The 26,409-nt window shown below is 46.0% G+C and overlaps 1 protein-coding gene across 3 annotated transcripts in view; it reads left to right on the forward strand.

The window, feature by feature from the left end:
• LOC126544048 (uncharacterized) overlaps positions 1–26,409 on the forward strand; it is a 266,997-nt gene that overhangs the window by 133,943 nt on the left and 106,645 nt on the right. For all 3 annotated transcript variants that reach the window (XM_050191234.3, XM_050191236.3, XM_050191235.3), the window contains exons 5-7: positions 7,107–7,273; positions 16,013–16,221; positions 21,198–21,562. In XM_050191234.3, the coding sequence (XP_050047191.2) occupies positions 7,107–7,273; positions 16,013–16,221; positions 21,198–21,562 (741 nt within the window). The remainder of the gene's footprint in view (positions 1–7,106; positions 7,274–16,012; positions 16,222–21,197; positions 21,563–26,409) is intronic.

Genomic DNA, 26,409 nt, shown 5'->3' on the forward strand with positions numbered 1-26,409 from the left:
ATGGTCACCATTACACGTATATTGTACTCGTAAACTAATTGTTTCGATATAATAGTTATCTAAAGGTCCTTTCGCGCTTCAAAAGTAAGCAAAGGAATACCAATAAACATTGTAAGCGACAGCTGCAGATGAGCAGCTACCGAAATATGCAATTAAAAAGCGTCCCTATACGAAAAGCCAGAAAGAAAGAAGGGCTAACACCATGTGTTCTGCTTGACCGTTCACTTAAGCTGCCTGCGTTGCAGTTACCCTCCTTTTTTTTTTTTTCATTCTTAATGGCGCATGCCCTCTACGCGGTCTTAAACTAAATCCTCATTGTGGATGTCTGTTTACTTGTCGTTAAAAAGAAACTCTTTGAGCCATATTACTCTTGCGAGGTTGGGTTCACGCTTATGACACCAAATATTGTATACATGAATGTCTCGAGACATTCCATACAAAGCTTCATGTGTAATACATTCAGTTGATAGACGAAGAATGAACGTCAATAACGAGGATAGCTCTGTGGCCTAAGCAAGGGAGAGGGTCACAGATGAGGAAAAAATATTAATAAATAGAAAGGACACGCTCGTCGCCTGGCGGCCACGCCGGCCTTGTGCATTAACTCCCACAGAGAGCCTTACTGTTCCCAGAGTTCTCACACTCTCATAGTTCGCACGGTATCGGCCTGAGAGGTCAGCGTACTCCATACCTCCAGTGACGTGATGCCATGGCCCTTATGGCTCTCTCTTACTGTCGCGAGACCGTGGCAGTCCCGCATTAGGTACCATCGATGGGCGCCGGTGTCCCACGTACTGCACGTTACAGGTGATGACGCCTCACCTGGCTGAAAGGTATTACTACATTTAGGCAGAATATTCACGCTCTATATTTTCTGCACCTACGTAGTCGACTGTTTGTAAGACGACTTGAACTTCGTAATCAACCGAGTACAGTCGCATGGAAAGATATACGTTTTGGAGAATTGGTGCGTATTCACAAAAAAAAAAATGTTCTGACGCCGAACTATTCTTAACAGGAAATTCTCTCCACTTCTAATACCGAGCATATTATTGGAGAAGGCAGCTGGCCAATTATAAACAACGTTTACCGACAAAAAGCTTTGTGAATGCGGTCCCAGGTCTTATAGACACTGCACCAAGGCAGTTCCGTTCAAGCGAAGAAATAATGGGAGCCTGGTTGTAGCACTGCGCACGTCAGCACTGCGTGCTGACGTGCGTCCTGCGGGACTTTTATTAAAGTTTTTCCAATCCAATCCTGGTTGTAGCAGCCCGCCACACGTGCAGCAAGGAAACTTGTACTTGCTTGGCGGAGAACTAGAGCTGTGCGTCGCACGTACTGGAACACACTGCTATGCCGGAAAGGCAGATGCATTGAGAGTGGCCACTCTATATTACACGCTTGCTTTGTGGATCCCTACATCCTGACGTTGCACCCGTTGGAACGCCATGGTGGACACTGAAAATGCATATTGCTTTGTGTGAACAGCCATATTCCTCGTGTGATGAATATTAAACGTCGAACACTTGTCAGAGGAAATATCAATTAATCAGCAGTCTCTACACATCGTAATATGGTGTCAAAACATTGCGAATGATATAAACGCGTTGTCCATTACTTGCGTAAGCGCATTTATGCGCCAAAATATGTGTAGTTCATCTCGGCTATCGCCACTGCATCTCGGTCGCTCTCGAAAGCAAAGAGTCTCCTGTTTTTTTTCTTCATTAGTTGAAGGGGGAATGTGGAGTGTGTTGGTAGAGTATGAGGAACTGCATTACAAGTCTCAGTAATAGAACTGTCAACAGTAATCGAACAAAGAATGCCGTTCGAGGTACTCGGTTTTGGCAAGGGTCCTTATCTTCCTCATGGCTGCAATTGAATGAATGACAATATGTCTAGCACTCTGTTTGTGTCAGAAGGCTTCAAAGCATAAGAAAGAACGCACGTGTACACGCGCTTATAGAGGCGCACAGCTCGGATCAGAGCAGGAGTCTAGAAACCTTGCAGTGTACTGATTTTTGGGTCGCAATAAAACAAGCTGAACGCAGGCACTGTGCAATCGATTAATATTTCGATGTTGTCCCGATTAAGTGATTTCACGCATCAAACGTGTAATGATTTGATCGCTTAAGACCATAACTAGACGACTGGGGACATGAAGACACACAGGTGAAGAAACATTTGAAACGTGTAAAACACCAAACATATTCTCAGTTTTTATCTGCTCTTTTTGATGGCGTATTGCATATCGCGTTTTAAATGTTTCTAACATTTCGAATAAACCTTCCTTTGCGGGTCAGCGCTGTGTCTTGTCTCTTCTTGTGCCTTTGCTTTTGTTCTAATAGGTCGCGCTTCGAATTAGCCGCGTTTGTTAAACACTGTCGCTGTTTTGCCATTAGAATGCAGGTATAAACCAACTTTGCGCGTTTCTAAAAAACCTGTGGCAGAGTGGGGCTGCAGGTGCCGTATTTTGTTCCCACTTTTAAAAAGAATAGACGTGTTTGCTTCAGTAGACACCGATAAAAAAGTGAGGTAGGGGCTCTCGCTGTACCGAAGAGAAAAAAATGGCGTATCTGCGCTTTTGTCTTGTTTCCATTCATTCTGCCCTAGTTTACTTCTGCGGAGTACTATACTACGGCGGAGTCGCACGCCAGGCCTGCACGGCTGTCATCTTTAGTTTTAATTACGGTCACCCCCCCCCATCTTTCTTCCTTCAATCCGAAAAACTAGGCAGCTCATTCAGTCTAAAAGTGAACACGCGCAATTTTACCCCGGCTACTGACAAGGAGAGTGTTTTCAAACACCGGAGTTTCGTCACCCGCAACTCGTTTTTCTGTCTTACGAATTTTCACTCTTCAAAATATGAATGCTCTTCAAAGAACAAAAACAAAAGCCAATAAGAAGAAAAAGAAAACGAAACCAAAAACGCAGTTTCACTCTACTGAAGCAATGTATGACAGCTGCTTCAACAGGCTTTGATGAACACACCTTTCTTTGTAGGAATTAGGTGGCAATGAGCGCGTAACCTCCGCACGTATTCATTCTTCGTATCGCAAGCTTTTCACCGCTGTTGGTCAGTACAGTCGTCACCAAACGCTGAATAGAAGAAGAGGGGGGAGGGTATTATGGGAAGAGGAGAAGAGCATGCCGACAACATCGCGGAGTCGCGGGCCCGTATTAAGGTCCCCGCGAAGAGGGCAGCCGGCCTAACAGGCGCTCGGAGGAGCGTGCCTAAGCTCACGGGGAAGGGGATCAGCACGTCAAAATAACTCGGCCCCTCTCATCAACCGTGTGCCCATAGAAGCGCCACTTAGTAGTGCACGTAGGGGGTGGCACACGCGTGGGCGCCTTAATCAGAGCGAATGCAATCGGTACGCGTCGACGGAGCAGCTCAGGAGATCGCGGTTGTAGACTCCGCGCGCCCACGCACCCAGTCTTCATCCTTCCGCGAGGGAGCAGGAGAGCTGGGGCGGGCGTTCGGGCACCGCGGTACAACCGTTAGGCGCTATGCAGCGTGCCTCTCATTGAATCCGTGCCAAGAAGTTCGACGGAAATACTGCGCAGCCGGCTGTGGCCACACGTTGCTCCGGGGTCGAGGGCAGAGAGCGGCGCGCAGCGTTTCGCGCTTGACGCTTGGAAAGCGGCGGCAGCTGCGACCTGCTCACCCGGGATAAGCGAGCTGCCCGTGACCGCCCCAATTAGAAATGTGTCGTAAGCTACCACCCCGCGAAGTACCTTGTTTTATAAGTGAAGACATCTCGTCTTACCCGTCTGCTAGCCTTTATTCTTTCTGCGCACTTCAGTGATATGCTGCGGGGCAGCATATGGTTTGGCGCGGCGTTATATAGCGCTGTCTCGAAGCGCTTGAGTGTGCTTAGCGAACGGCTGCGCCGAGGTTACAGGTAGCGCGGAGCGTGCATTATTGTCGCCTTATTTCAACACTTGTTCGTACAGTAACAGTGTTAGCAGCTCACGCTGAACAAACAGGGTCAACAATAACAGCGATTGGAGCAGGGTCAATAGTAACGTCAGCAGCTATGTTAACAACACAATATTAACTACAACGTCTGCGAGAGCAACGAAAGCGACAACGTTTGGCACAAAGTAGTAGTCTTTACAGGATTCTCCAATATCAATAGACAGCATTGTCGTGATACGTATAGACATATTATTGTACGTCATATATTTTTTAAGGACACCAAGTGGCTACCTCTTACTATAAGCACCTTTAACTTTTCCTATAGAATAGGCTGCATTGTGTGATGCGAGAACACCAGCAACCGCTGTGAAAGCAGCAATCTGAAAGCCCCCGTCGCAGCTGCGTTCAGATAACTTTTTTGCCCCCTTCGGACCTCGAGCTAAATAGATAATCAATTTCGCGTTCGCAGTGATGTGTAATCGTTGCTCCTCAGTAGACTTACCGAAAGGGCCCGGACGGCGTGCTGTGGGCTGGAGGGGCGACATCAACCGATAACGCCTGTTCTGAGATATAGCTTGCAGCCGCCACAGATGGCGCTATTTTCGTCTTTATCGCCTTGCCGGTCACAGTGGCTCTGTTCGCGCGCGATTGCCGCCGAAGGCGCCTCAGGGCCGAGGAGCAAAAGCGAAGGTGGCGGAGGTAACCCGTGTCGGCGTGCGCTGCCTTGAAAGTTTCGCGTCTTACGCGTTCTGTGAGCTTCGGGTCTCTAATAAAAGACATGGAAATTCCGCTGGATTGATCGTGCTCATCCCATCCCTCGTGCTGTTGACCTCATTCGGGGATGTCATCAAACGACACACTAGGCGAGGATAACGTTCGTAAGATCCAGCCGTCAGCGGCAGTGGAGAATTTCCAAGCGACGTGCCGAAAGAGAAACGCGCGGCAGGATAATAATAATAATAATAATAATAATAATAATAATAATAATAATAATAATAATAATAATAATAATAATAATAATAATAATAATTATTATTATCCCGCCGTGGTTGCTCAGTGGCTATGGTGTTGGGCTGCTGAGCACGAGGTCGCGGGATCGAATCACGGCCACGGCAGCCGCATTTCGATGGGGGCGAAATGCGAAAACACCCGTGTACTTATATTTAGGTGCACGTTAAAGAACCCCAGGTGGTCAAAATTTCCAGAGTCCTCCACTACGGCGTGCCTCATAATCAGAAAGTGGTTTTGGCACGTAAAACCCCATGATTTTTAATAATAACAATAATAATAATAATAATAATAACAATATTGCTAGGTGGGAGTAGGAGGAGGTCGAGAAAGAAAGAGGAGTAGGGCAATGTTAGTGACTGTGGGTGTACCTGGCCTGGCAACACTTGCCGGCGATTGATCTGCCCATAATGGAGACGAAAATTATTGCTTCTCGCCAAATGCTCCGTGCAAAAATTTTAGGCCATTGCTCCCCTGGATTGCTTTCGTGCGTGACGTTGGTTTATTAGACTGTTGTGCCTTCGTGTCTGTGCAGGAAACATTCAGGTCGGCCTCCAGATTGGTCAACTATAAACACGTTGATTGAACTGGGAGAAAGACGGAAACACGATAGAACTGCCCAGGACGAACACTCTGAAGTGAACGTGCTCAAATATTACTTTATACAGCCAGCTTTCTTTTCTACTATTTATTTATTTATTTATTTATTTTACCCTCAGGGTTTGCACATTACAGAGGGGAGGGGCATATTACAGACCAAAATTGGAAATACAGTTGATACAATAACGATAAGAAGCACTAACAATCACCAGCTTAATACAGAAATGAAATGAAACAGCCGCAACTAAGATAAAGCAGAGTAATTTGAACATCTAAAACTAAAACAACAATAAGCTAAAAACAGAAGAACAAATTCAATACAAATAACTAAGCAATGTTAAGCATGTTATTCAAGAAATCCTTGAAGTGCGTTGCATCCGTGACAGCTGCAGCTGCTTCTGGCAGCTGATTCCATTCGGAGGTGGTTCTAGGTAAAAATGCATGTGAATAGGTTACAGTTCTACAACGAGGAACATCAACTTTCTGGAGGTGGTCAATTCTAGATGAAATGAAAGGAGGGGATTTAATGAACTGATTGCGGAGATGATTGTTGCGATAGTAAATTTTATGAAAAAGAGCAAGCCGGGCTATTTTACGCCGAATCGCAAGTTCTGGAAGGTTAAGTAGTGACTTCATCATGGTAACACTGGCTGTGCGGTCATAATTGGATACGATGAAGTGAACGGAACGATTCTGCACTCTTTCAAGTTCGTTATCAGTGTAGTACCACCGGGATCCCAGATAGATGATGCGTATTCAAGTGACGGACGAATGTAAGTCGTGCAGAGAAGCTTTTTAAGTGATGGGGGTGCCATATAGACCGGCTAAACCGGCTACTAAACCGGCTTGCTACAGCTACCACCGACACCAGCATCGTACATGCTTTGATAGCGGTGCAGAATTTCTATTGTTGTGTTTGGCCCGTTCGTCACAAACGTTAATTCGTTAATTCGGTTACATATATATATATATATATATATATATATATATATATATATATATATATATATATATATATATATATGTGTGTGTGTGTGTGTGTGTGTGTGTAACCGCCGCGGCTGCTACGTTTTGATGGGGCGAAATTCAAGACCGCCCATGTACCGTGCATTGTGCGCACTTCAAAAAATCCGAGGTGGTGAAATTTAATACGGCGGTTTTCATTAATACAAATGTAAATTAATAATATTCATTGCCCGAGTCCTACAGCCACCGCTAAGTGATGGTGATGTAGTTATTATAGACGCTGCAGTTGGTGCGCGGCGCGCGCTGCCCAAGCTCGAGTCCCAGCCGCTCTTTACGTAGTGATTCCATCCACTGCTGTCAGGTGGCTGTCAAAACATTTTCGCCCTGACAAGACAGGGAAGCAAGGCGGTCGGTTGCTGCTGCAGGCACGAGATCGGGAAAAATGAGCCGGGACACGAATTTAGATGGCATGGTCTTGTTTACCGGGCGAAAGTATTTATTATCAAGTTATCATATATAGACGACGTAGTGCATGACAAAGTCAAATGGATAGCCGACCGCCCCGTCCTTGTCCCTGAGATCGCCGTCATCAGTGGTTCGCGGTTTGTTGCAGTGAACGTGGACCCACGCCCGCCCGCAGTGCCTCAGCGGCCGCCCCCACGCATCGGCTTCCCGCCGCCGCCGCCTCAACAAAAACAACAGCAACAGCCGCAACAACACAGCCGAGACCGCCGGGAGATGGCGCACATGGGCGTTGCTGGCGCCAGGAACGATCGAATGGTGAGTGGCGCGTGATTGACCGCGATTCCCGCAGACACTGACCTTGCCTGTACAACAAGCGGGAAAGGCGCCTAGGAAAAAGTGCGAACGCGCCTAGCGCTTCTGCTTGATCTGATTTGTGCAGCCTTCTGACGGTTTTTTCTTTTTTTTCGTGAGTGCAGTTACCGCTGTAGTTGCCTCCGTGAGCGAGTCGCAGAGCGAAATCTGATGTGCCGTCGTGCGCCTGTCTATATGCTGCAAAGTGATACTAAGATTCGAAAAATCTGTGTGTGCAAATGCTTTAATATTGTGAATATTACTTGTTTTGTATGTCAGCAGTGTCCGCTTGCGTTGCGACCACATAATTTCCAATGCACTGTAGGTGTGAAAAGTGTACCGGGCTTCAGTTTCAGGAACAAGCTTTTAATTCCTGCGTATTTGATACCTGTAGCTGCAGTTATACAATACCGCACCATTTTGGTTGCATACATTAGAGCGAACTAACCTGAATATCAGACTGCGTACTGAGGCTGCTCAAATATCAAATTTTTCAGAGGAACCCGCGCCCTGTAATCTGTTGACATCGACAAGGCCTTCATGTCACGGCCTTCGGTATTTTAGTGGTTGCTGTAAATGAGTAGGTCGGATTTAGGCAGAAATGTTTAAATGTTAGGACGTGCTGAACGCATGCCTTTTAAAACCAGTACCTGCTTCAGCATTTCTTCCGGCACCCAGAGATGTGTGGCTGAAAAGCAAGCAAGCAACGCAACCTTCGGCCTACGTGTTCAAGCGAACCATGTGCGAAATGAAGCAGCAGGAAGCACCAACTATTCAACCTGATCCCCAAGTTAGCCATACTCTAGGTGGACTGAAGCACGGTGGAAGAAGAGAGGTGATAAGACGGCGTCCACTTAGTGTGAATTTAGTGGCAGCACCTGTTCTGGGGGCCTACCTTTTCGCTCGCTTTGCTGGCGCTTCTATGGGCGCTCTCGAAAGAGACGCATATGCCGTTCGCCTGCTTAAAACGACTCTATTTGGTTGGAGGAACGTTCCTTAATATTTCTGCCGACATTCCGAGCTTTAATTTGACTCGCGACAGTATGAGTGATTTCTTAATTGAGGCCTCTAGCAGCTGTCATCTCAGCGCATGGCTGCATTAGACTCTAATTTTGATATTTACGAGGAACACGGGCAATATAATTGCACACGTACTAAAAGTTCCAAAGTGCGCACCGTATAACATACATTCAGAAGAGTGAACCGCCGTCGTTGCTCAGTGGCTATGGTGTTGGGCTGCTGAGCACGAGGTCGCGGGATTGAATCCCGGCCATGGCGGCCGCATTTCGATGGGGGCGAAATGCGAGAACATCCGTGTACTTAGATTTAGGGGCACGTTAAAGAACCCCAGGTGGTCAAAATTTCCGGAGTCCTTCACTACGGCGTGCCTCATAATCAGAAATTTGTTTTGGCACATGAAACCCCATAGTTTATTATTTTATTCAGAAGAGTGCTAGAGCACTAGATAAGCCTCTACTGGTGCCAACATGTACAAGTCACGCGTTGCTCAATCTGCAAAGTGTCACGGCACAATTTGAGGGGTGCTATAATCGATTTCTGAATTGTGTTAGGAGTGCAATAGCCAAAGAAAACTGCATTCGCTTTCCTTATATTTATTGTAAGAGAAGTATTGCCCAGCATTATAAGCAGGTCGTTTATCTCGGTTAAGGAAACAGATAATTATATACTTCAATGGTTAAAACAAAAAAATTCAGAACAGAAAAGTGAGAAGCAACGCAGAAACACAACCAACACCGCATGTCTTTCTTCCCTTGAGCAGACGCACACGATTGCAAGCACGTTGCAAGCTTAGGCCGTATTGACGGTATCGATTATTCCGCCGTCGGTTGCTCCTCTCGCATTACCGTGCGTCCCTGGATATTTGAAGCCGCGTAGAAATCGCGGAAGATGTGCCTTCATTCGATCATTCGACGTCCGGCTGTTTGCACCAAGAGCTTTCGCAGTTGATCCCTTAGCTGGCCAGAACAGCGCATGTAGCTTACACAAACTTCGCGAGCTTTCTCAAGTTGCGCGACTTGCTGCTGTCAGACCTTCTTTGTTTGCTGAACTGTCGCATCCTCATCGCTACATAGTAATTTAAAAGATGCGCTGCAATATCTAGTTTGTGCTCAGCACATGGAAATCCAATGCGATGCTTATCAAGCATTTAATCGATGGTGAAGTTGTAAGCATCAGGCTTTTCAGCATGTTTCCGGAAAACTGCTTCTGCTCTCTCCCGCATTTGAAATATGTGAGCAGCCGGGCGCAGCAGCCGGTCTCGTATTGAGGTTTACAAGCCTCCGGTCGTTTACAAGAGCAGCCTCCGAAAGCGCGTTGTCTGCTCGAGCAGACGGCGCGTCTCTCTCGTGTCGGAAATGAAGGTATTTGGACAGTAAGCGGCATGAAACCTTCTACCTGCTCAGAATTAGGCGTCTAAATAACGAAATAGGGCATTTCTTTAGGTATGGGTGTTTCAATGCTGACTGAGGCCGTAAATTATTCACGCTCTGCCCCCTAGCGGCGGCGCTCACTTCCGGTCACACGAAGTGGCCGCTCTCTCTCCCCAGCGCGGGCGTGCCGTCGTAGCACTTCTCTTCTTCCACCGTGGTCTGAAGCTCGTGATGCTGTAAAACAGTTTCTAGAGTTTCTACTTCACCTGTAGTGTCATGCCGAACCGCGCTGCAGTCTACACTACTGAGATTTAGGATAGGGTTCCCGCGTTGATGTTATACCGACGCTGTCAGGCGCCAAGCTCGCTTACGCTTCGTAGCACAATAGCCGCATGCGCAGATGTTCTACTTTGTTACAACTTTGTTACTTAAGTTTAGGAAAAGAACTGCAGTGTGCACTTTGCCGTTTAATTACTAGAGAACAGAAAGTTTTGATATAGTGCTATGGTGTATCGTTAGCGCAGCCGTCCCATCCCGCATTCCAAACTTCGCGAGTACGCTATAGCTATTTCGTGCCGTCTCTGCCTGCGGCCTGCGCGGTGCGGACTAGCACGTGCAAAAACTGGCACGTTAAGGGCGCTTTAGCGTTAACAATAGGCGGCAGTTCTGGTAATGTTTTATGCTAATTGTACATTGGTTATATGATAAAAGCAAATTTTATTGTAGGTTTCGCCACAATCACGCCTTATCCTAAATAAGAGCAATTTCTCAACAATTAGGGGACGATGGAACCGACAGAGAGTACGAAAGGATTCAGTAAGTCCTCAGTTTCTCGAAAAGATCAGGTTTAGGTTCTTGCTCATAAACTGGGTAGCTGAATGAAGAAAGCTTAGATATCTTTTTTTTATATGCACTGGAATTCTGAAACTTATGTTGATCAAGACAAGCGCGCAATGGTGGTGTGTTAGCTTGCCAGTCAGTTCCGGCTAGCCATCTATTGCTATGCCCCAATGCCGCTGTCTATAACACAAGATTCAACAAGAGTTGGAGAGTCACGTGAATTGCGAGAAGGCGCGAAGCCGTTTTTGCCTCTATTCAAAGTCTTTCCTATAGCAATTGATGTTGAAGACGTCCACTAGAAAGCCTTTCTCTGCCAGTTCTTCAAATAATTTCTCTCCGCACTGAAAAACCGGCAGGCAGCACCAGATGTAGTCATCCGTTTCGTCAATTTCGTTGCATTCTGTGCAGAGAGAAGAATTGTCATGCTCCGTCTTGGACGCCCAAGATGGAGTGAATGTCAACTCTGTAAGGATCTCATACAAAGTGCGGCTTCCACTTGGCTGAACCCTAGGGACCTATAATGTTAGACTATTCCAATCCGTTTTTATTCCGTTCTCCCTATGTAAATTTTACGTTACCGCCGGCACAAGCATCGCGCGGTCACACGCTGCGTTCTTTGAACAGCCCAATCAAAAACTCTCCTTGTTTATAAGAGGTCACTCTGATTTCAAAGCGAATAGAATTTCCTACTTTGACAGGTTTTTCTTATCTAGTTGTGTGAGAAGAGGCTAGAAGCACGCAGAAGCAGAGAGAGTTTTGGTGGGGTCGAGATAGCGCAGCGAAAGTAGATGAGCGGATGAGGAAGGTGGTGCCGGCGTCTGCGATTGGCCCGCTTCCCCTAGCTTAGCTTGCGGTGCGCTGGTCAAAGTCGCGGCGGCGTGCAACGGAAGGTTAAAATAATATTTTCTTGCGGACCAGTTGGTTCATACTTGAATTATGACCGGGTTGCGGAAGACGCACGAAAAAAAAAAAAAAAATAGACCAGGGTAATTATTACACGAGCCCACTATTCTGCATCGTGCACAGCAGCAACAAAAAAAAAAAAAATATGCTGCAAGGTGATACTAAGATTCGAAAAATCTGTGTGTGCGAATGCTTTAATATTGTAAGTGAATTATCGCTTATCAAAAGCGTCGTAGAACTCCTGAAGGAGCACTTGCAGATCGGCGATATTTGCGACCTGCTCGTCGCCTGATACGACAGCGACGTTCATGTCGATGCCTCGGTATATATGCTTCGGGAAGGGTGACAAGTCTGGTCGCTCGCGACAGGTTTCCCACATTACGAATGCGAAAACATCGACGTCGCACGCTCCTTGTATAGCATTCCTGTTCAGTTTTCGGAACTCTGCCTCCACGGCGCGCTCTATAAAGTCGCAGATGCATACAACCGAGTATAGGTACAGGGTTGTGAAGGACTTTAGGATAATGATACTGAGGCGCCTGCGTCTGTATCAGTCATTTTGTTTGTCCGGGATCAGAACCTAAGACCACCACACTTGAATACGGTTGCCCGCCCAGGGAGGTCGAAATGTGGCCACCGCTGACGTCGCGGCCGGAATTTGATCCCGCGACCTCGTGCTTAGCAGCGCAACACCATCATTACCAGCGCAACACCAGCGCAAGGTCTACCGTGGCGGGTCCTGACCCCTGCAGTCACCGGCAACCGACAGTGATGTAGTTCTTAGACGTTGCGGCTCGCTTCGTGTCCGGCGCGCGCTATCCAAGCTTGTTAGCCTTTCCTTATTATTTCTACATTGTAAATTAAACGAACAGTTGATTTCCCGTATGCTTTCCATGGCTTCATTGTCGGCTGGCTTCATGCCGTTAAAACTAATAAAAAGGTCGAGCTTCTCGGTTTTTCAAATTGTGCTTGGGAGCAGGGTCCTTCAGTACCTTTCAGTATTGAATGACCCTGATACTAGTCTGGTACCGGTGCGTGTTGCAGGTCTTGAAAGAATAAACTTCATGACCGAGATATACTTCTTTATCAGTAATGACATGACTTTACAGTATAGGCAAGTGTATATGTATACTCGCGTTTGTTATTATATCTTTCCGGAATTATTTCATCAACCTTTATTTCTTTCTTCACACGCAAAGTACGTACTCATTTTTAGTGTCCTTTTATCTATATGTATACGCCGCGATAGCTTAGCGGCTATGGTGTTGCGCTCCTAGGCCCAAGCTGCGCAGGATCGAATCCCGGCCGCGCTTGCCTCATTTCTATAGGAGCGAAACGGAAAAAAACGCTCGTGTACCGTGCTTTGGCTGCACGTTAGAGAAACAAAGATGTTCAAAATAGATTCGGAGCCCCTCCCTACAGCGTGCCTCATAGTCATATCGTGGTTTCGAGACGTGAAAACCGAGAATTTAATTAATTATTTTGGTTTATATTGCATATTTACCTTCTTTTTTATACTTAGCGAATATTATTTCTTTTTTCCCGCTGCTAAATTAAATAGAGTAGCCCAAAAAATCTGCTTCGTACCTTTGTACTTGGAGCCCAGTCACACTACCTCTACTTACCACCGAAACTCCCTGACAGTTATAATGGTGTGCAGAAATCTCAGCCCGTACTGTAACCACATGAACAGGCACACTTCCTCCCTGCAGCGATTGAGTGTCTGCAACTATTCGAACAAGACGGAAACCTTCCTTTGTGTCGTTCAACGAATCCTTAGCTTCATCATTTCATTCTTACATACATATCACGCCTTAGTGATCACATGGAGCGAACAATATGACCCTTATCACTTGGTGCTAAAGAACGCAATTCGCATTTTGGTAGCTCATGATATTGTTTACAGTAACAGATTTTATATGCTGGACTGTACTCCTCTGTACATGCATTTATTTCTTGGAAACATTGCCTAAATTAATGCTTAAATAAATTCAGGCTCTGTGCTACGCATTTCACAAACACACACGCACGCACACATACACAGACAGATAGATAAACAAACAGACTATGCTTAAACAGTATTCATAATGACGCAACACACATGTGTAGGCTTCCAGTCACCGCTATTATTATCTTGTCAGTGTCGGCAATCATTATTTTCTTGGTTCAGTCTACAGATGACTAGAGTAGAACAACTTTGAGATACCCTATGAAGAAAAAATGACAACCATTCCACTCTGTGAACATGGAATGACAGCGAAAGCTGACGACAGTCAAAGCTCTCAAACTAAAAGCAAAGTGCTTTCGCTGCCATTCCATCTTCACGGAGTCGAATGGTTGCCCGGGCTCGCGATTGTCGTTTTCGTTCAGCATCGCCGAAACGTTCTTCGTCGGTGGTCGTTTTGCGCAGGCGCCGTTTACATTCTTGCTGCTGTTACTTCCGGCGCTCCTCGTACGCATGTTGTTCTTCGGGTGTACGAACTATACGTGTCCGCCCCAACGATAACGCAGCTGTTTTTAGCGCCGATACTTCTCCTGCTTATATACTGCGCTAACAATGACGTCACGCTACTTTTTACGGCGAGCGTTCTAATCTGTTCCGCATTTTGACATCTGCGCCACCGCACTGCAACCGTACGTATCGCAAGCAAAGCAAACAACGAAACCCATTGTGTATGGGTTTGTTAGAAATCGCTGAGGTCAGTTCTGTTGCCGGACGCCGAAAAAACTACGGAAAGTTAGTCATATACAGCTTTCGCTGTAGAATATACTATATGCTAGATAATGCCAAAATACTGCATATACCGAGCTCTTTCTCGTGCTTTTTGTAGATAAGTGGATTTGACTCGCAACATGTTCACGTACGTGAGTCTAAACGGTAGATTTACAGCAAATATTTGCACTCTTAAAGATAATCGTACCCTTTGGGGCTTGTCTTGTCCAACAACAATCGTCATTTGCCTTGCTTGCGTTTCCTTTCTGGAAAACTGTCCGGTCATGTACCATCCTGTCGACAACCGCAGTTAGAATAGAATTTGAAACCTGGGCGATTCGTTTAAAGCGCGGTAAGGGGGCGACAGAGGTGGAGGCATTAATAACTAACGCCTGGCTGATTGCCTTGCGTGCTACTCCGGGTGTCGGGCGAGAAATTTAATATGCACAGTGACCACAGAAACTCACAGGTGGCGCCATCCCCACGGAAACGCCTATACACAAAAACGTTATTCAAAACGTTTCGTTCAGGCCTGTGGATTTTGTAAAAAACCAACAGCGCGTTCGTAGCGCGATGCGCACGGGCGTTGCCTGCAGTTTTTCCTGCAGTCCAATGTCCCGCAGATGTAAGCTCGTGTTTACGCGGCAAGTGCAGCGCGCGGCCTTCAGAAATTATACGTATACCGGCAAGTAACGGCTGCAGTCACATAGAACTTGTAAGTCCTCAGGAACGTTATACTTTCGCGAATCTGTCCGTTGAATTTTGCTCTTAAAGTATAGTTCGTGTATAGGCCACGTCAAGGTCTACACGATCGGTGCCAAGGCATGCTTGCTTTCGATTACTCAGGCGTCGCGGTATGCAAAACTCGCAAGTTTTGTCGACTTTTTCAGAGTGGTTCGTACTGATGGCTTAGAGAAACCACTGCGAGAGCCAAGCGATTGCGGATACCGCTAGTCGCCGCGTCTTTTCGCGAGAGTGGTATCTCGATCGATACTGTCGAAATGTCGTGTGCCTAAACATTGCCTTGTGTGCGGTAGGGGGTAATGACTCTGTCGCAAGGTAAGGGGCAAGCAGTTGCGTTTGAACGATACAGGACGGGGTGATGAAGATTTAACGTTGGCGATTCTCCAAGCAGAAAGTTGCGAATAAAATAAGGCTGTCGATGAAATTATTTACTGCGGAATTTGGATAGCTTGGGGAGAAAGAAAAGGAAATCAAGAGAATGATTAGGTAGGTAGCTATAGCTTGGTGGATAGGATTAAATTGGGTCTAACTGGAAAGAATGGAATCAGTAAGCCTCTGGTTACTTCGTTTAACTTTTATGCAAATATGAAGTGTCTTAAAAATAAAAAATATAATGCTAATAAAAAGAGCACTTTAGCGCGCGCAAACGCTAACACATACAAGAGTGAAAAAATAAAAAAAAGGCGGGACATCAACAACACAGGCTAATCACTGCCTAAAATGGTCCCTAGTATTTCGAGCACATGTGCATATCTTATAAAGAATTATGCCACAGCAGTCAAAGCTGTCCTGTTTCGAGCATCTTAGCAAGACCACTGTAATGTCCTGTTAGAAACGGGTTCATGTGGAGAGAACGAAGTACGAAATTCCTCAGCTTTTCGGTTTCCTTCAGTTCTAGATGCAAAAATATAGTTATGTTAAATAAATAATTAAATAATTAACGCTGCTGCGACGCAAGTGTTAAATTACTATCTAATTGCTGTTTGCGCCGCTACCCAGATACGGGAAAAGACTTCACAGCGTTTTAATTTTTTTTTTTTTGTTAAGCAGTCCTACATGCGCGCACTAACATGAATGCGACGCACACAACGCAATTCGAGTGTCTGTTCTCAGACGACGCTCGACGACTGGGACGACGTCGGCTCGGCCTCGGCCAGCAGTCACGGCAGCGACGACAGCTGGGGTCCCGAGGCCTACCGGCATCCGGGAGCCGAACAGCGGGACGGGCCGGCCTTCCGGGCAGTGGGCCCTCCCGGCGCACACCAAGCGTTTGGGACGCTCCGCAAGCACAGCTCGCCGCACGCCTTCGCTTCGCACAAGAGGTGAGCATCCCAGACTCCGCCGCTGCCCTTTGCACGGACGAATGCGACGGCATATAACGGGGACCTCCTGAAACAATAGGAGTCATCACTACGTACGCGGAAAGTGGCTGAGCGCGTCTTATAAGCTGCAGGTAGCCGTATTATAGCCACTTGGATTCATAAGTAGCTAGCTTATGAGCGGTCCAAAGCACTGTCCGTGAAGTGTCTCTGACACACGCCAGAAAGTCAGATTACGAGAAATGGGATATACATTATTTATTTATTTATTTATTTATTTATTTATTTATTTATTTATTTATTTTAAATTGCAACTGACTGCGTTGTGTTTGGCTGCGAACTGCTCAATAGCTGAAATGTTTCACGTCGCCAATCATCACCCTTCATTCACTAAACAATTTATAGTTGTGCAGGAGCTGGCGACTTATGATGCTTGTTACCAAGATTCCAAATAAATAAATAAATAAATAAATAAATAAATAAATAAATAAATAAATAACTGCCAGACTAGTTATCAGAAACCTGCACAGGAGAGACGGCACAAGAGGGCGCAGACTACACATGCGGAAAATGTGCTTCGCTTGCTCTGTAGCTTTAATTACATTTAATTATCTACTCTGCCAAGTTAGAGTTGTTGTTGCTGTGCACGATGAAGAATAGTGGGCTCGTGTAATCATTACCCTGACGGGAAAAATGTCTGCAAATCGGAGATAATAAACTTACTTGGGCGGGAGGTAATGAGATTTTTTTCTTTCCTTTGCGACGAAGTACATGTATAAATAGCAATTTCAGACCGCGTCGTTTGAGCTTGTGTTCACCTGGGCTTGTTTCATAAGGTTTCCCAGTTTCCCTTGCTTCTCTGTTGTGATTTACGTTTCCTTCGTATCCGCTTCCCTTTGATGCAGCCAAGTGTTTTGCCACTTCGAATAATAACAACAACAACAATAATAATAATAATAATAATAATAATAATAATAATAATAATAATAATAATAATAATAATAATAATAATAATAATAATAATAATAACGATGAGACACGGGAACTATTGTCCTCCTGTTTTTCTTCTTCACTTTAGGCGAAGCAATAGGTCGCAGTAACATGACCCAAACTTTGGCGCATTTTTCTACGCGTCTGCCTAGGCAGTCTTCCTTTTAACTCCTCGATTTCGCAGACCACTGCGTCATTATCTGGTAAAACAAGAAACTGCGCTACATGTGCTTGAATTTTGACATCGCCGCACACTGTGAGGCGGCGACAAATCCGTGTAACTGCTGCCTATACACAGGTGTATATGGGAATCTGCGGCAAAACTCGAGCGCACGTCTTCTTCTGTGGGCTCGAAAACTTTGAGCGAAATATTAGCGATAAACGACTTTGTCGTCAGTGGTTCGCACGCATCGGACGCCAAAAGAATATAACGAAATGAAAAGAGCAAGAATAGCAAGAACGTGATTTAAAACGCCAAAAATCACCGCCCGCAGATCGTCGCCTTGAGAACAAACCTGGAACTTGTACTGAAAGCGTTCGGCAACCGCTCTTTCGTGTTGGAGCAAACGTGTGACTACGAATCTGTGGAACCAAAAAAAAAGACATGCATGTTATTAATTTTTCTTTCTTTTCTTTTTAACGTTCAGCTTGAGAAATTACGAAATGCACCACTTCCAGCAATAAAACAATTGTCAGAACAGCCCTCCTCGTTGTATAACACTACCGCTGAGCGCATAAGCAAAAACAACAACAAAAAAAGGGACTTGCTTTCGCGATGCTCTTAATACATTGCTTTAACAAAGTGCTGCTCAGCTTTGCACTCGGCGTCACTCGCTGGTTTCTTACGAAGGAGGGCGCTTACTGAAACCCACCAGACAGTGTATGGCTTGCCGGAAGAGGTCAGTTTGACGTGTGTCTCCTACTAATCCCGAGAATATACAAACAACATCACAACTCAATTCACGGGACACAAACCAAAGAAACAGTGCTCAGAAGACGCACCTCGGTCCACACTGTCTCTTTTGAAACGAGACATTAGGAGAAACGTTTTTCCTATAGTTGGCAAACGGACGACAGGTCAGCTCTTGATCACTCTTGCGCAGGAGCTGTGCTTTGTATTCGTGAATTCGTTATGAACACTATGGATTATTTCTGTCGCTATCGACTGCCTAAAGTTCAACGCAACCAAACTCGGGGCGATTGCTTTTTGTCCTCACACTAGCCAACCTGTACATCGAGCTCCTAGCGTTTGTGTCGTATAGAGCATTGCAATCTTTAAGTCTTTTGCAAAAGAGGGTGTGATCCCCCCCCCCTCCCACACACAAACCTTGTGTAACACTCCGTGGCCGGTGAACAGAAGTTGTGATGACAGGCGCCAATATGACGAAAAACCGAGGAGCCCTCCGATTTGACAATAGGAACGAGCCGAATAAGTTTAGCAACACGGCGTTCTTTCGACCAGGGATCGGTTTACCCGGAGGTCAAGTCCACGGTAAATGGCGCTATCGTGCAAGCGCTCATCCAGAGGAACATAAGCTTGCGCAGCGAGGCTACAAGAATATGCGAAATAAACTTCAAAGATTGGATTAATGGCGTTGTGGGAACTTTCAAGTGCGAGAAAATCGTCGTACACAGCTTCCACCCTCGAAGTCCTCAATGATTACAAACAGAGAGAAAAAAATAAATTAATAAACCACCATCCTCCAGCTGCTCTTTCATTCTCTTTATTGAATCGATCCGAGCTCGTCGTAAGTGTGGAAGTTATAGAACAATGTTACACGCCCTTGCTCCTAAACCTCGGCAATTAACTCCTGTGATCTCAAGCGCAAACAGACAAGCACTCAGTACAGATAATGCAGTGACACTTTTAAATTAAACATTACACTTATGTAACCCAGAAAATAAGCTGAAAATTGAGACGAAAGCACGCGCGTTCTTCTCGGAGGAGTCACTCTCCCCGCCACAGGAGCTGACGTTACTGGTGTGAAAAGAAGGCCGAGCCCAAAAAGGTTGTGGAGCCGGGACGTAAGCACCACGTGAATCTTGGACTCTGGTATGGAAGGAGCAGCAGATGAATGTCGCTCGCTGCCTCTGGTCGAGGCAATGGGAGGTAGTCCCTGCAGCATGATGGGCAGCTAGCCTCTTGGTACCATCTCCTCGCAACATTTCTTTTTATCTCCGCTAGTGCTTTGCCTATTGAAATGAAAATAAAAGAAATAAATTTAGTCCCTCTGTAATGATGACGGTTGCTCGTTTTTCACGTAATAGTAAAATAATGAGAAATACATTGAAAGATAAGGAGGAACGTCACACTTTCGGAAAATCCAGAGCGTAGTTAGGTGCCCGTGGTATGGTATGGTATGATAAACTTTATTAATGTCCTGAAGATCAACCCTTAGGTTGACGCAGGCGGCTCCCACGTCGGGACAGTAAGGTTTAACCTTACAGCCGTATCGTGTGCCTTCTGGACGGCCTGTACTTGATCTAAATGAACTCCACTGTGTAGGACTCGCCGCCACCAGTCTCTCTCCTTGTCACAGTCTGTGAAAGTCACAGGACACTGCCAAAGCGTGTGATCCAGAGTAATGATGCCATTACACTTCTCGCAATTTATTGTACCGCGGTGAAATTTTTTTCTGACAAAGAATTTCACTTTGATGAAAATTTCTTCTCACAAGCTATTTAAGAGCGTAAATAAAGTCCGCATATAGTCCTAGGAACACAGGAAAATACAGAGACAAAAGACGAGGACAAGTTGCACACGTTGCTAAAATATTTATTTAAAAAATCCTTGCTATAGAATGCTACCTGGATGGCGTTTTGCAACTTCCCATGTATAACCGAAATTGTGACGAGGCCTGATGAATCGAAGACTGATGAAGTCCTGCGAACCGGACACGTGCTGCCCATTTACAAATCTTAACGATTGCTCGCATTCGCTCCCTGGCTGCAGCATGCAGGAGCCATTTCCCCTCTTATGGCTACTGCACATTGTTCTGTGCCAGCCTGCGGGAACCCTACCAGTTTAATGCTCCCACTTCGGTCGCATTTCTTTTTTTACTATATTCTGAAAACTGCGGTTATGTACATACCTCAAAGGCAGCCTGCTGAAACGACATGAAAGCAGACCCCCTGCACTATGTGGGATCTCTTCTAAATTTTCCTTGACGCAGTACTTTCTTCGGAATTATTATATACGCAGAATTTGACAATCGTGAACACGAATTCCCTTACTTTAAGCCTTGCAAGCGTTTTTACTAAAATTAAGCTGCAAAACACAGTACCACTGCATGTGCGTTGTCCAATTTATGTTTGCAGAATATACTTCTTCGCCCGCATTCCAGTTCGTTGCATGTGTAAATATTCTCGAAAGACGGCATTGCAGCGCCTGATTTGAGCTCGCGGTCGATAGAAGTCCATGTCAATCTCCGGAACCAGAGAGTCAGATAACAGGCAGTGTTCTATTGATTTTAGAAGAAATATGGGCATCTAGTTTGTTAATACGCTAATAGATGAGGAAGGAGCTAGAAGCATAGGAAGTTATCTAAACTTATCAAGATGTTAGAAAAGAATATTTGCCGATGAGCACTATTCAAGCATATCTTATGCATACAGTGCAGAAACCAACGAACATGTTTTGATTGCATGTCGAAGTATCCATTTAAAGGTAAATAAGGACGTAGTTCCCATGCCGGAGGGCTTGGTCTTTCTAAAATATAGATAAATAAAGAAGAAGATAGAAAAAAAAGAAAAAAAAGAAAGGAAGACAGTGGAAAGGTGAATCAATCTTCGGTGGCTGCAATAATTGTTGCGTAAAGGTAAAGAACTTAAAGACGAAAAAAAGGCACTTGTTTCTAGGGCAATAAATTTAATTAAGGTTCGATGGTTTAGAAGGTTCGTGATTCCACGCGGCGCTATCACGCCCCTCTGAATTGAGTTCAAAGCGATCGCCATGGTCAGTAATCGCTTCTGCTTACCATCTTGCTCAGCGGCGACTCGTCCACGCTAAACCGCCAGAGCAGCAGCATGACGGACCTCCACGGCGGGCACCACGGTACGGTAGCAGCGATGCCGGTAGCCCCCGGGCCGGCCTACCCAACGCCGGGACCCGCGTTCCGTGCGCCGTTCGGCTACCCTCCGATGGCCTATCCTATGGCGTCGGCCACTCCGCTTGGCTTCTACCGGCCGCCCGGCGCCTTCCTGGGTGGCTCCACGGGCTCTTGGAGTAACGTCAACTCTGCCGCCGAGGACGGCAGGGAGACGGACGACGACAAGTCTCAGCGCCATTCCACGCTCGACTGCCGCCGCATCAAGCGCAGCCAGAGCTGCATGCACGACCCCATGATGCACCCCGGTGAACTCCTTCACCTTCTTATTTATAGCTTACATTGCATTGGGGATGCGAGGCACCGGAGCCTAAGCAGTGTACATGGAGTTTGCAGATTCACTCGTTGAACCGAACTTCTCAGATGCCTAGTCAAACAAGCTCCTGCCACTGAGCTATCCTCTCCTTTTTCTTTCTTTCTTCTAAAGCTTTCTTCTTCATATGTTCATAAATGTGTTTACTTGTTTTGTATGTCAGCAGTGTCCGCTTGCGTTGCGACCACATAATTTCCAATGCACTGTAGGTGTGAAAAGTGTACCGGGCTTGAGTTTCAGGAACAAGCTTTTAATTCCTGCCTATTTGATACCTGTAGCTGCAGTTATACAATACCGCACCATTTTGGTTGCACACATTAGAGCGAACTAACCTGAATATCAGACTGCGTACTGAGGCTGCTCAAATATCAAATTTTTCAGAGGAACCCGCGCCCTGTAATCTGTTGACATCGACAAGGCCTTCGTGTCACGGCCTTCGGTATTTTAGTGGTTGCTGTAAATGAGTAGGTCGGATTTAGGCAGAAATGTTTAAATGTTAGGACGTGCTGAACGCATGCCTTTTAAAACCAGTACCTGCTTCAGCATTTCTTCCGGCACCTAGAGATGTGTGGCTGAAAAGCAAGCAAGCAACGCAACCTTCGGCCTACGTGTTCAAGCGAACCATGTGCGAAATGAAGCAGCAGGAAGCACCAACTATTCAACCTGATCCCCAAGTTAGCCATACTCTAGGTGGACTGAAGCACGGTGGAAGAAGAGAGGTGATAAGACGGCGGCCACTTAGTGTGAATTTAGTGGCAGCACCTGTTCTGGGGGCCTACCTTTTCGCTCGCTTTGCTGGCGCTTCTATGGGCGCTCTCGACAGAGGCGCATATGCCGTTCGCCTGCTTAAAACGACTCTATTTGGTTGGAGGAACGTTCCTTAATATTTCTGCCGACATTCCGAGCTTTAATTTGACTCGCGACAGCATGAGTGATTTCTTAATTGAGGCCTCTAGCAGCTGTCATCTCAGCGCATGGCTGCATTAGACTCTAATTTTGATATTTACGAGAAACACGGGCAATATAATTGCACACGTACTAAAAGTTCCAAAGTGCGCACCGTGTAACATACATTCAGAAGTGTGACCCGCCGTGGTTGCTCAGTGGCTATGGTGTTGGGCTGCTGAGCACGAGGTCGCGGGATTGAATCCCGGCCATGGCGGCCGCATTTCGATGGGGGCGAAATGCCAGAACATCCGTGTACTTAGATTTAGGGGCACGTTAAAGAACCCCAGGTGGTCAAAATTTCCGGAGTCCTTCACTACGGCGTGCCTCATAATCAGAAATTTGTTTTGGCACATAAAACCCCATAGTTTATTATTTTATTCAGAAGAGTGCTAGAGCACTAGATAAGCCTCTACTGGTGCCAACATGTACAAGTCACGCGTTGCTCAATCTGCAAAGTGTGACGGCACAATTTGAGGGGTGCTATAATCGCTTTCTGAATTGTGTTAGGAGTGCAATAGCCAAAGAAAACTGCATTCGCTTTCCTTATATTTATTGTAAGAGAAGTATTGCCCAGCATTACAAGCAGGTCGTTTATCTCGGTTAAGGAAACAGATAATTATATACTTCAATGGTTAAAACAAAAAAATTCAAAACAGAAAAGTGAGAAGCAACGCAGAAACACAACCAACACCGCATGTCTTTCTTCCCTTGAGCAGACGCACACGATTGCAAGCACGTTGCAAGCTTAGGCCGTATTGACGGTATCGATTATTCCGCCGTCGGTTGCTCCTCTCGCATTACCGTGCGTCCCTGGATATTTGAAGCCGCGTAGAAATCGCGGAAGATGTGCCTTCATTCGATCATTCGACGTCCGGCTGTTTGCACCAAGAGCTTTCGCAGTTGATCCCTTAGCTGGCCAGAACAGCGCATGTAGCTTACACAAACTTCGCGAGCTTTCTCAAGTTGCGCGACTTGCTGCTGTCAGACCTTCTTTGTTTGCTGAACTGTCGCATCCTCATCGCTACATAGTAATTTAAAAGATGCGCTGCAATATCTAGTTTGTGCTCAGCACATGGAAATCCAATGCGATGCTTATCAAGCATTTAATCGATGGTGAAGTTGTAAGCATCAGGCTTTTCAGCATGTTTCCGGAAAACTGCTTCTGCTCTCTCCCGCATTTGAAATATGTGAGCAGCCGGGCGCAGCAGCCGGTCTCGTATTGAGGTTTACAAGCCTCCGGTCGTTTACAAGAGCAGCCTCCGAAAGCGCGTTGTCTGCTCGAGCAGACGGCGCGTCTCTCTCGTGTCGGAAATGAAGGTATTTGGACAGTAAGCGGCATGAAACCTTCTACCTGCTCAGAATTAGGCGTCTAAATAACGAAATAGGGCATATATTTAGGTATGGGTGTTTCAATGCTGACTGAGGCCGTAAATTATTCACGCTCTGCCCCCTAGCGGCGGCGCTCACTTCCGGTCACACGAAGTGGCCGCTCTCTCTCCCCAGCGCGGGCGTGCCGTCGTAGCACCTCTCTTCTTCCACCGTGGTCTGAAGCTCGTGATGCTGTAAAAAAGTTTCTAGAGTTTCTAGTTCACCTGTAGTGTCATGCCGAATCGCGCTGCAGTCTACACTACTGAGATTTAGGATAGGGTTCCCGCGTTGATGTTATACCGACGCTGTCAGGCGCCAAGCTCGCTTACGCTTCGTAGCACAATAGCCGCATGCGCAGATGTTCTACTTTGTTACAACTTTGTTACTTAAGTTTAGGAAAACAACTGCAGTGTGCACTTTGCCGTTTAATTACTAGAGAACAGAAAGTTTTGATATAGTGCTATGGTGTATCGTTAGCGCAGCCGTCCCAGCCCGCATTCCAAACTTCGCGAGTACGCTATAGCTATTTCGTGCCGTCTCTGCCTGCGGCCTGCGCGGTGCGGACTAGCACGTGCAAAGACTGGCACGTTAAGGGCGCTTTAGCGTTAACAATAGGCGGCAGTTCTGGTAATGTTTTATGCTAATTGTACATTGGTTATATGATAAAAGCAAATTTTATTGTAGGTTTCGCCACAATCACGCCTTATCCTAAATAAGAGCAATTTCTCAACAATTAGGGGACGATGGAACCGACAGAGAGTACGAAAGGATTCAGTAAGTCCTCAGTTTCTCGAAAAGATCAGGTTTAGGTTCTTGCTCATAAACTGGGTAGTTGAATGAAGAAAGCTTAGATATCTTTTTTTTTTATATGCACTGGAATTCTCAAACTTATGTTGATCAAGACAAGCGCGCAATGGTGGTGTGTTAGCTTGCCAGTCAGTTCCGGCTAGCCATCTATTGCTATGCCCCAATGCCGCTGTCTATAACACAAGATTCAACAAGAGTTGGAGAGTCACGTGAATTGCGAGAAGGCGCGAAGCCGTTTTTTACCTCTATTCAAAGTCCTTCCTATAGCAATTGATGTTGAAGACGTCCACTAGAAAGCCTTTCTCTGCCAGTTCTTCAAATAATTTCTCTCCGCACTGAAAAACCGGCAGGCAGCACCAGATGTAGTCATCCGTTTCGTCAATTTCGTTGCATTCTGTGCAGAGAGAAGAATTGTCATGCTCCGTCTTGGACGCCCAAGATGGAGTGAATGTCAACTCTGTAAGGATCTCATACAAAGTGCGGCTTCCACTTGGCTGAACCCTAGGGACCTATAATGTTAGACTATTCCAATCCGTTTTTATTCCGTTCTCCCTATGTAAATTTTACGTTACCGCCGGCACAAGCATCGTGCGGTCACACGCTGTGTTCTTTGAACAGCCCAATCAAAAGCTCTCCTTGTTTATAAGAGGTCACTCTGATTTCAAAGCGAATAGAATTTCCTACTTTGACAGGTTTTTCTTATCTAGTTGTGTGAGAAGAGGCTAGAAGCACGCAGAAGCAGAGAGGGTTTTGGTGGGGTCGAGATAGCGCAGCGAAAGTAGATGAGCGGATGAGGAGGGTGGTGCCGGCGTCTGCGATTGGCCCGCTTCCCCTAGCTTAGCTTGCGGTGCGCTGGTCAAAGTCGCGGCGGCGTGCAACGGAAGGTTAAAATAATATTTTCTTGCGGACCAGTTGGTTCATACTTGAATTATGACCGTGTTGCGGAAGATGCACAAAAAAAAAAAAAAAATAGACCAGGACAGAGCGTACTCCGTCCTCTCCTTTCCTCTTTTTATTTTCTTGCGCATCTTGCGCAGCAGGGTTATAATTCAAGGCAGGTCAAAAATGCCGCTATAATGGCCCCCTAGTGGAGAAGGCGATTGATATGTTTTGCATGCCGAAAGGACTCGGCAACGTTATACTGCCACCCCGAAATTGTTATTACACGCAAATAAATCCATTCTCCCCGGCAGCTCCGAGTAGCCTGCGCCAGAGCGTTTGGCGGGCAGCCATATTCTTAATTATTGATTAATTGAAGTATTTTTGACGGGCTGAGTTTTGTAATTTTGTTACATCGAGTGACAGACAGGCGAAGTGGGCGCCGTCTGAAAACTTTTCACCAATAGCGGAGGGCTAATGGGGAAAAAGTGTGCAATCTCAAACAATTCTTTTCCTATTGTTCGGTCTAATCATGCATAATGAGCTTGTACACGTTATATCAGATGGAAAGTTTTCGCTGTTTTCGTGACATCGCGTGACAGGCAAGCGAAGTGGTGGCGGCCCAAAAATGTTTTGACCAATCGTAAAGGGCTGAGCACCGAAATGAAATAGAAGCAGTTTGGAATAGCTTTATGTTGTAGCGCTCGAAGCTTTATCCAATTCAAAGCGATTGTAAAAGCCCGAAATTTACTAGGCTAATTATGCTTTCTTGTCTAGTGA

This window comes from Dermacentor andersoni, chromosome 1 (assembly GCF_023375885.2).
Source record: "Dermacentor andersoni chromosome 1, qqDerAnde1_hic_scaffold, whole genome shotgun sequence".
Classification (NCBI taxonomy): Eukaryota; Metazoa; Arthropoda; class Arachnida; order Ixodida; family Ixodidae; genus Dermacentor; species Dermacentor andersoni.